At 40.6% G+C, this 11,083-nt stretch overlaps 1 protein-coding gene across 1 annotated transcript; it reads left to right on the top strand.

The window, feature by feature from the left end:
* Positions 1 to 3,812: 3,812 nt before the first annotated feature.
* On the top strand, positions 3,813 to 10,086 carry LOC137633964 (protein phosphatase Slingshot homolog 1-like). The gene is made up of 5 exons (XM_068366216.1): positions 3,813 to 4,062; positions 5,274 to 5,420; positions 6,788 to 6,971; positions 7,656 to 7,983; positions 9,026 to 10,086. The coding sequence occupies exons 1-5, from the start codon at positions 3,848 to 3,850 to the stop codon at positions 9,772 to 9,774; spliced, it is 1,623 nt and encodes a 540-aa protein (XP_068222317.1). The 5' UTR covers positions 3,813 to 3,847; the 3' UTR covers positions 9,775 to 10,086.
* The last annotated feature ends 997 nt before the right edge of the window (positions 10,087 to 11,083 follow it).

The raw sequence follows: 11,083 nt of genomic DNA, 5'->3' as shown, positions 1-11,083 counted from the left end.
AAAAATTTCGGCCGATTTTTGGGCCAGTCACTGCTTATCACAAGGAACTGGCTATCCTTCGATGAATCTAGCCAATGAATCCTCTATGGATTTAGCCAGTCAATGGAAAATGAAGATGACAGAATGGGCCCCAGTCCCGGGCGTAGTGGGGGTCTAAGATTCTGGTTTCTGGGCTCGACCTGTGTCGCTTTGTGAAATGTGGTTCATAAATAATTAAGAAAAAATTTAATAAAAATAAATATTCAAAATATTTAGGTATGAAAAAATACTTCAAAATATAGTAACACATAAAGCTTGGGGGCCATGCAAGCCACAGCTTGCCTGGGCGTAGTATAAGGTTCGGAAAGTCTCCTCGACAGTACTTACCTTCACCAACTTTGATAAGCGTGTATTTATTTGTTTATATATGTTTGTTTGTTTGTGGCTAGCTTAACTCAAAAACTATTTGACTGAATCTCTTGAAATTGTGTTGGACAATTGGCAATGATCCAAGGTTACTTTAATTAGATTTTGGGAGTGATTGGATCAAAGGTCAGGGTCACAAAAAGATAAAATAATTTCTTTTTGCTATATCGTAGTCATTCTTTTATACGATTTGCATGAAACTAAAATGTGCACAACTCAATTGCCGATCATGTGCTATACGACAGGATTTAGGCAAAGGTATGTGCTCTACTGATTGCTTGTTCTAGTTCTCAACTATTTCCTCTTTCAGCGTCAAGGGCGACGAACGTCACACGTACAAAGGCGAAAGGGCAAAGGAGGATATCGTCGGGTACACGATCCGGATGTCGAGGTCGCCCGTGCAGATGCTGGCGTCGCCGCAGCACCTGAGAGACACCGTCGCCCAAGGGGACCTCTTCTTCACCTTCGTGGGCACCAGAGAAGGGCATCTGTGGGTAAGTGGTTATCCTGCGTCTCTCTATTTGGTGTTGGTTGAACAGACGGTAAAGCTAGGGAGAGAGTATTGTACCATTAGACAGTGGTAAGGGGGCCTTTTTATACTGTTGCTGCCCAAGTGTTATGTAGATTTGAATAAAAGAAGGATTTGCTTCATTAAGATATTTGTATTTGTATGACTGTTAGGGGAAGAGGATTTGTCCCCGTAAGATGGTCGTTGTTTCAAGTACATTTATGTGATGAATCACTGTCGTTTTTTACTTGCAGGAAGTCTATAAGGAGATAGCGGAAGAGTATCGGCCGTTCCACTACTTCTACGCGATAGAATCCACCTGTATGCAAGATGTAAGTAATGTGGCTCTCTTCCTTACGAGGTAGTCTCTCTCTCTCTCACTGAACTTGTACCTATGCAAATGTAAGATGTAAGTAATGTGGCTCTCTTCCTTACGAGGTAGTCTCTCTCTCTCTCACTGAACTAGTACCTATGCAAATATAAGATGTAAGTAGTGTGGCTCTCTTCCTTACGAGGTAGTCTCTCTCTCTCTTACTGAACTAGTACCTTAAGTAATGTGGCGCTCTTCCTTACGAGGTAGTCTCTCTCTCTCACTGAACTTGTACCTATGCAAATATAAGATGTAAGAAATGTGGCTCTCTTCCTTACGAGGTAGTCTCTCTCACTGAACTTGTACCTATGCAAATATAAGCCATCGTCCTCTAAGAGAAGAAAGATTTGAGCTCGCCTTATGCGATCGTTAAACTCTCAACGAGGTAGTGTAATTGTAGTTACCGGTACTTAGGCCACAATGTAATACAGTCAGCCTTCTCGGCTGCTTTGAACTTTAATGCTTTTCTTTTTCTTTTTCCCGGAGTTTTTCTCTTGTTTGTGTTTGATGGCGACTCCATTGGCCGATGTGAGGCGTTGGCCCGGTAAACCCGGTACATGAGCAACCCTGGAATAGATCTACATTAACCGTGTACCTTCTACAGGAGGCATAACTATGCCATCGTCCCCCTGTGACAAGCGTAGGGTGTGGTGGCATCCTCTCTAGTGGGTGGAGTTTGCAAAGAAGTCTAAGATGGATTCCTGGCTGTTGGACTTAGCAACGCTCAACCTCCTACCCAAGAGGTTCTGTTGTTCTTCCTTTACTTCTTCGGACTTGATCCTTATTTCTGAGAACCGTCCTTGCTTGTAAGGAGCTTTGATAAGTGTTGTCCTCCCTGGAAGTTCTGGTGGAGTTCTGGTCCCCTTAATGGGATGTCCTGCATCCTTGGGTCTCTCATGAGTGCTCCATATGAGTCCTTAAGAGGGGAGCTAGAGAGAGATTTAAACCTCAAGACTGTCTTTTTATTTTGGCCGTGTAGAGAGATAGGTTAGTTTTATGACATCTCCTATGTCACGAATCTTAACAGAGTCCGTGTCCAAGACTTGGATCCCAGCCATTCGTGGCTCCAGATTCAAGTCCTCTCCTAAAGAGAACTTTGCGCTTCAGGCCGACGCAGCGGATGCTTTTCTGCAGCTCCGAAAGGATAAGGAAGACGATATCCAAGAATGCCATTTCTTTTTTGGCTTTGTGAGACTGGAAAGCATTGAATGGATGAAAGCACCATATACTAGAGTTAAAAGAAAGTGCATGGCCGTCTGTAACTGTTCCTCGGTAAAAGTTTGACGGCTGTTTCCAGCCGAGCTAAAATCATACTCCTATTGAAGGACTAAGCTTTCTATTGTTGGAAAAAAATACTGGTGTTAAAATTTCTGATAGCACCTTGTGTCAGCATGATTATGATATATCACACGGAAGTTTTATTTATGCGCTGTACAGTAAACGTTATTTTGTATAGAGTTATCATCACTAATTGTTTTATCACCTTTTTTTCAGTACACAGAACTAGAACACAACGCAGGCGTGATGATCTTCAAGGATAATTCGCATTATTTCTATCCAGGTAAACATTTTCGTCGTTGCGAATGTTTTTTGCAACTTGTTTTTTTCTCTTTGTCTTAAATGTCTACTGATGCAGTCTTCAATTTCCTTATATTGTAGTCTACTGCTTTCAGAGTCCTTTTGTACACCTCGAAGAGAACGAGTTTTATGATTTTGTGGTCCTCATCACTGAGGGAAACCTGCTGGAGATTATATTTGCTCCTTGTTGAAGACACCTCCAGGGTCTTCTTAATGGTCTTCTCACTCCAACTATTATTATTATTATTACAAGCTAAACTACAACTCTAGTTGGAAAAGCAGGATGCTATAAACCCAAGAGCTCCAACAGGGATAAATAGCCCTGTGAGGAAAGGAAATAAATAAACTACAAGAGAAGTAATGGACAATTAGATTAAAATATTTTAAAAACAGTGCCAACATCAAAATAGATTTTAAATATATAAACTATAAAAGCTTAAACAAGAAGAGAAAGAAGATAGAATAGTGTGCCTGAGTATACCCTCAAGCAAAAGAACTCTTATCAAAGAGACAGTGGAAGAAGACCATGGTACAGAGGCTACGGCACTATAGTTGTGACCCGATTGTGGAATGGTGTTGCTAATGAAGGAGTTGAAATAAGGGAATTTCAGAAGTTCAAACTTGCAGTAGCGAATGCTTTCATGTTGAACGGGCTAACTTTAGTCTAGCTACTTTATATATGACAGCTCTATTTAAACATTGTTATTGTTACCAATCTCGAGATGATTTTTATCCATCATTCATTACTTCTCATATAGTTTATTCATTTCCTTATTTCCTTTTCTCACTGGGTTATTTTTCCGTATTGGAGCCCTTGGGCTTATAGCACCCTGCTTTTCCAACTAGGGTTATTGCTTAGCTAGTAATAATAATGGCTTGTTTGAAAAGTGGTTAGGAAGAGTAGAATGTCACAATCCTGCAACTTGCTACAGTAATTAACACTGGCAGAGGACTGATAACTCATCCGGGGCAAGCTGAAGGCCATCATGACACAGGTGGACATCGACGAGGTGACATCCAAGTACATCCGGCAGAGACTGGAGGAGGAGCTGGCCATGGACCTCTTCAAATTCAAGTCCTACATCGACCAGGAGATGCTGGTGATCCTCGGCCAGATGGACGCGGCCACGGAGATCTTCCCCCACGTCTACCTGGGGTCGGAGTGGAACGCCTCCAACCTGGAGGAACTGCAGAAGAACGGGTGAGTGGGGAAGCTTAAACTAGCTCGTCATCATCATCATCAGTAACTTGTCCACTGCAGGACAAAGTCCTTAGACATGTCCTTCCACTCCAATATGTTTATAGCCTTCCCGTGCCAGTCTACGTCCGCAAACTTCTCTAGCTCGTCAATCCATCGTCTTCTCTTTCTTAGCCCGCTTCTTTTGCAATCAACAGGGACTTATTCTGTTATTCTTCTTGTCCATGTATTATCTATCTTTCCTATTATATGTCCGTTTCTTTTATTTACATGTTAGAATATCCTCTACTTTAGCTTATAACATAAACAATATTGTATTAATTTTCCATTTATAGAGAATAGAAAAAGATTGAACTCTTCCATTGATTTTGGGTTGCCGATAGTCACCGCAAAGATTCCGGTAGAAATAAGCCCCACCCTTCTATTATGTCGCACCCAATCACGCTGCCTACCACGATAGCAGCGTCCGCAATGCATTGTCTTACAAATTTCGAACTATACTAACTTAGAGTCACTTTAATGGGATATTTTCTGACTGCAGCGACTATAGTTAACACCTTGAACAACATAATGTCATTTCTTCCACTTATAGTGACTTGCAGAGGCAAGGATTGCTAACCCATGGCTACAAAAGACAATAAGTGGTCCCCTTTCCTATGAAATAGATACCAGGTTATTGGCAAATGTATAATAGATACCAGGTTATTGGCAAATGTATAATAGATACCAGGTTATTGGCAAATGTATAATAGATACCAGGTTATTGGCAAATGTATAATAGATACCAGGTTATTGGCAAATGTATAATAGATACCAGGTTATTGGCAAATGTATAATAGATACCAGGTTATTGGCAAATGTATAATAGATACCAGGTTATTGGCAAATGTATAATAGATACCAGGTTATTAACAAATGTATATTCACTTACTGTATTAAATGATATATTGTTTTATTACAATATTTCTATATGACATTTTGATACAATTATGATTTATGATTTTTATTTAAATTTTGTTTGTCTCTCCAAAGGTTTTTAAGTTTAGGACCTTCTTTTTGCTGTTTTGTTATATTACTTCACCGATGAATACACAGCCCCTCTTGTAGGACATCTCGATGGAAAAGCCGTCATAAAAACAGAAATAATGTCGACGATGAATCAGAAATCATTGAATATATATTCTAACGTTGTTTTTTTTACTCTTGCCCCACAGCGTGGGTTACATCCTGAACGTCACCAAAGAGATCGACAACTTCTACCCGGGGACGTTCGACTACCTGAACATCCGCGTCTACGACGACGAGAAGACGGAACTTCTGAAGCACTGGGACAGCACCTTCAAGTACATAGCACAAGTCAAGTGAGTACCTCAAGTAGCAGAGGTACCTCAGGTATCAGAAGTACCTCAAGTATCAGAAGTACCTCTAAAAGTAGGAATGTGTTGCGGTAGCTCATTGGAACCGTCCCTGCCTGGTCATCTGCTGAATTGGGGTTCAAGACCCACTTGTCTCGATAGTTTCTTGTAGTGTCTGCAACCTAACCATCCTTGTGAGCTAAGGGCCCATCATGGTCGTGGGTGGCGATGGGGTTTGAGCGCTGGTCAGTCTCTCGGGCATTGTCAGTGTCCCTTACCTCTGCCAGTCATGAGTGACCTTTAAAACTACCGTTTGTAAATCTTAAAATGTACCTTCGGCAGTCACTGTGCATTGACTTTGGAAAGTGTGGCAATGAAATTCACGCTTTGATGCATGTGAGGCCAGAAAGGTAGCAGAGTGCTTACGAGAGAGTTGGAGAAGTTGATCAGAGTCTATGGGGAGGAAAAAGGTCAAAGCAATTGAAAGGTCTGTGGGAAATGAATATGCGTTTATAATTATTACTAGCTAAACTACAACCCTAGTTGGTAATGCAGGATTTTATAAGCCAAAGTGCTCTAACTGGGAAAATAGCCTAGTGAGGTAAGGAAATAAGGAAGAGGTTAGAATAGTGTACCTGAGTGTACCTTCAAGCAGGAGTAGAAAACTTTAACCCAAGGCAGAGGAAGAGAGACTATTGCAGTACCCACCAAAGCTAAAGAGTCTGTTTTACCAAGTAGAAAGTAGCCACTGAACAATTACAGTGTAGTGTTAACCCTTTTACCCCCAGGCTATTTGGAAATTTCCAACCCTTAACCCCCAGGGGGTTATTTTTTCCCCATCACATTTTGCAGTATACTTTTTTAAAATTGCTCTAACAGGCTTAATTTTTGTCATAGAGAGGTCAGGTTGGTCTCATTCTCTTGGAAAATGCCTGAATTTTCTCAAAAAATTATCAAAAATATGAAAAAAAAAATTTTTATAGCATTTTTTTGCAAGGACATACCGGTACGTCCATGGGGGTAAAGGGATGGCTTTTGTGAAACGTACCAGTACGTCCTTTGGGGGTAAAAGGGTTAAACCCCTTGAGTGAACGAGAATTGTTTGGTTATCTTAGTGTTGTCAGATGTATGAGCAAAAGGAGAAGAATGCGTAAGGAGTAGGTATGCTATTCGGTGTATGTGTAAGCAGTGGGGAAAAATTCGGCATCCAATGTAGTACTGTCTGGTCACTCACCCAAAAACAATGTAGCGGTAGTATCTCAACGGGTGGCTAAAATCTAAGCATTATAATGTAGTCATGATTTTTTCTTATTATTACACTGTAAATTCAATCAACTAAGAATGTAACTAAAAGAATGCTCTTTTTCCAACAGAACACGAGGATCCAAGGTTCTCGTCCACTGCAAGATGGGCATTAGCCGTTCGGCCTCGGTGGTCATCGCCTACGCCATGAAGGCCTTCAACATGAGCCTAGAAGAAGCGCTGAACTTGGTCAAGAAGAAGAGAACTTGTATCAGACCCAATCAGGCGTTTTGCAATCAACTGAAAACCTACGAGGTCAGTGAAATCGTATCGTTAGCCGATAAATGTATGCTTCGTCACTTTTCAAATGATTAATGTTATCAAGATATTCTTTAAGAAATGCTTTGTACATACATACATATACCAAGGCCCTTCCCCATTTTGGGGTGTAGCCGACATCAACAAATGAAACAAAAAGGGGACCTCTACTCTCTACGTTCCTCCCAGACTAATTTTTCAAATGATTAACGTTATTAAGATATTCTTTAAAAAAGTGTTTTGTAACTTTTTCAAATTGATAACATTATCATTACTATTAAATTGAACATAGCTAATTCTTTTAAACAAAATGATTGATACCTTAACATCATCTTTACTTTTTCTAGTTCTTTTTCATTCATTTTCCTGTTGCGTTTAATGTTTCTTGGATTTAAATAATGAGATATAGAAATAAGGTCGTCTTTATAAATGGAATTTAGATGTTTTCATCAAACGTTAATAATACTTCTCCAACACAATCCTCAATGGGGGTCAATTTAAAATAAAAATATCCTTCATGAATATATTTCATTTTTATAAAACAGACATAAAAATTTCATTAGGTAATAAATTTCTACATTTGAACACAGAAAGGTAATAATGATAATAATGATAATTCATTTTTTTTTACTTTTATTATTCTTTGAACGCCCACGCTCACCCTCACCGTCTCCTCCGTAGGGAATCCTGGACGCGAGCAGGCAGCGTCATAACATCCTTTGGCGCAGCAAGTCTGAGACCAACCTGAAGTCGGCGACCGCCCCGGCTAACAGGTCGGGCCTGCGCAGTCGCCCCCCGCCGAACGGCAACGACGGCGTGGACAGCGTCAACCGCGAGAACCTGCACAAAAGCACGGAGGAGATCAGAAAGTACGACTACCAGGCCTTCGACACTCTCTCCGTGCGGGTCCCCGGTTCCTGCGACTTCCAGCAGGGCAGGCGTCCCAAGTCGTGGTCACCGGACGACCACACGGCCGGGTTGCTCTTCCCGAAAGATGCCGCTGGAGAAGGTGAGAGAATGGAATTATTCTGAGACTTTTTGAAGAACTGTCCTTGTCCTAAATTGTCCTTCAATTCTCTCCCTAGAAAGTAGCCTATTTCCTATTCACATACTGGACATGAAATCATAATTTTGAACTGCTGTCCGTATATATGAAAACCAGATAATTATTGATATATAAGAACTTATGTATAGTACAGTAGAGTAGTTAAGTGTTGCTAATTCCTTTTTATAGATTTTTTAGTCACTTTTTTTTTCCTGCTGTTTTTAATCAACTTGAAAAAAAATATTTGGTGAAGTTGATAAAAAAAATAATTTTTCGGTCAAATTGATGAGAAATTGTGTCAACTTGATGAAAAATTTCTTTGGGTTGAGCTTAATGAAAATTAATTTTTTATAAACTTGATAAGAAAACGATAAATTTTTCATCTTGATAAAAAAAAAAAAACTATTTTGATCAACTTCATAAGACAAAAACATTTTTTTTGGTCAAATCGATAAAAAAATTTTTGTGTCACCTTTAATAAAACACAAAATAGAGTTCTTTCAAATAGCCCATTATATGATTTTATTTTTAATCAGAGATTTGCAATAACCTGATATTTATTTCGTATGAAACACGACTATTTTTTTTACCTTTCCAGTTGAAAATCTTAGGCACGTGAATTAGATGAAGCCTACCCAAGGGTAAAATTTTACAAAATTCAACTTTCAAACTGTTTCTTGGGAATTGAATTTCCCAGTTGAGGACCTTATGTAATGGGAAATCTGTGCGTTTTGCATTCCTTTCTTTGAATTTATTGATTGTTCCATTTTCTATGTCTGTTTTTCTTTCTTAAACAACAATGTCGTCTTCATTGTTAACAATTCCTTATATATTTCAGTTATTCTATTGCATTTTTTCTTTGAATTTGATTTATTTTTTCTCAAACCATGCCTTCATTTTTTTTACAATACCTTATCTTTTCCAAGTCCTCTCTGTTGCATTTCTTTCAACTTTGAATTGATTGATTTTGTTTTCATGGCCATTAACAATTCCTCACCTGTTTCAGGCACTGGTGATTTTGGAGAATCCTGGCGGCTCTCGCAGTCCCTGAACGTGCAGTCCTGGAGAGCGCACGTCACCCTGCAGCAGAGGGACCTGAGGGAGTTCAGCATGGAGGGGTCCACCGCCCAGCACTCGGAGTCGTCATCGCCGGTGGCGGTGGTGGAAGCCCTCAATCCCCTTTATGCGGACATCCCCCCACCCGGGAACACCATCAACGAAGTCTCCTCCCTTCAGCTTTCCTCTTCGGTCAAGGAGAGGATCAACGAGTTCGAGAGCGTGCAGACGTGCAAATCTCAAAACTCAAAGAAGGGAGATGTAGCCATCATACAGCTCCAGAACACCACCTCGTCGAGCGATGACTTCGGCCACCTGTCGAGCACGGCGGAGCTCGACAAAGTCATCGAGACCCTGCTCAGTCCAAGCGCGGAGCTGCTGGGGAGCGAGCCGGTGATTTCGCAGACCAAACCGGCTGCGCAGAAGCATCAGGCGGTTCTGATTCCCTCGCAGATCTGGCTGGAAGAGAGGGCGGCGCAAGTAGACGAGAGCTTGGAAGTGGGAGAATGCCCAGTTGTGCCAAAGGAATCCGTCATCGTCGTTACCCCCACCGGGATTGTCAAAAGGCAAAAACAGGACTTGGAGGAGAAGGTGAAGATGAGTGATGTGAAAAACGCCAAAGACGGGGACTCGCCGCTTTCGAGACAGAGTTCTTCGGGGTCTCTGAGCGGCCAGTTTCCAAAAGTTGAGGTACGATGATGTTCGTGGGAAGTGATTTTCTGTGTTATTGTATTTGTAAGTAAGAGCTTAGAGCCCCTTCCTTCTTTGTGCTCTCTTTGTCATATTCCTAATTGCTAAGGTCAGCAGCAGACTTAGTGGAGATACCAAGAGGTATTTAACAATGGTATTGGAGACGCATTCAACTCTTTTGTTTCCGTTTTTCTAATGGCGTGATTTATTTCCAACCGTAATCATTTCTCTCCTCTTCATATGGCAGTGATGCTGGTGTATGAGTTTGTATTTTATGTATAACAGTGGTGTTGCTATATTTTGTATATAATTTGTACAAGAATATAATTTATGATAATAAAATGGAAATGACTTTTGTCTGATTTTCAATCTGAGGAAAAAAAATTCTGCTCTTTTGAATCCTTGACGAGAAAAAATTCTGCACTTTTGAATCCTTGACGAGAAAAAATTCTGCACTTTTGAATCCTTGACGAGAAAAAAATTCTGCCCTTTTGAATCCTTGACGAGAAAACAATTCTGCACTTTTGAATCCTTGACGAGAAAAAATTCTGCACTTTTGAATCCTTGATTTGTTCCTAAACGAATACGAAACCTTCTGGCAAAAGCTGGTAATGGCCGATGAAGAATTATAAAAGTTCTGGCAACTGCAACGTAGTATTCACTCGCGATTCAGATCCGACAGCGCACGAAGCCTCGGAATTGCCCTCCATTCCGATTTCGGCCATCTTGTTGATGTGTCTGATGAGCAAAGGGCAAGGGTGAATGCTCGACGAGCACTTGGATTTGCCCACAATTCTCTGGCTTTGACAGTTTCACCAGATCAAACAGTACTAGGCAGGCAGTAGGCACTGAGCTATCGAGTGAACCTTTGACTTGGATGCCCATCCAGTAGTTGTCCTCTAGTTTTCTTACCTATGATGGCATCAACACTTGCGATGGCTATCCACTTGCAAAATTGGTAACAAGTGTCTGCCAGCCGTGCTTTTGCCCCTTTTCAAACAGATGCCGAAACATTTGAGAATGCACAGTAGGTAATCACTACAGACACTGTAATAATCAAAAGATTCTGAATAAGATCTTTCATAGATACAAACCATTGTTTTACAAATAGCTTTTTTATCATTATATTAAACAAATTTCTGAAAATCAAACTACATAATCAGTACATAAAACGGATTTTGAGCTAGGCGAAAAATCTATTTTTGGGTGAGAATGCCATGTCGTGATGGAAGGGTTCCTTTAGGTAGCCTTCTAAGGGATATTTGCCACAGTGATACTCCCAGAGAAATAAACCGAAGGTCTCCAGGATTGTAACTCC

Source organism: Palaemon carinicauda, chromosome 43, assembly GCF_036898095.1.
Source record: "Palaemon carinicauda isolate YSFRI2023 chromosome 43, ASM3689809v2, whole genome shotgun sequence".
Taxonomy (NCBI): domain Eukaryota; kingdom Metazoa; phylum Arthropoda; class Malacostraca; order Decapoda; family Palaemonidae; genus Palaemon; species Palaemon carinicauda.
This window is presented reverse-complemented; position numbering and strand designations above follow the sequence as displayed.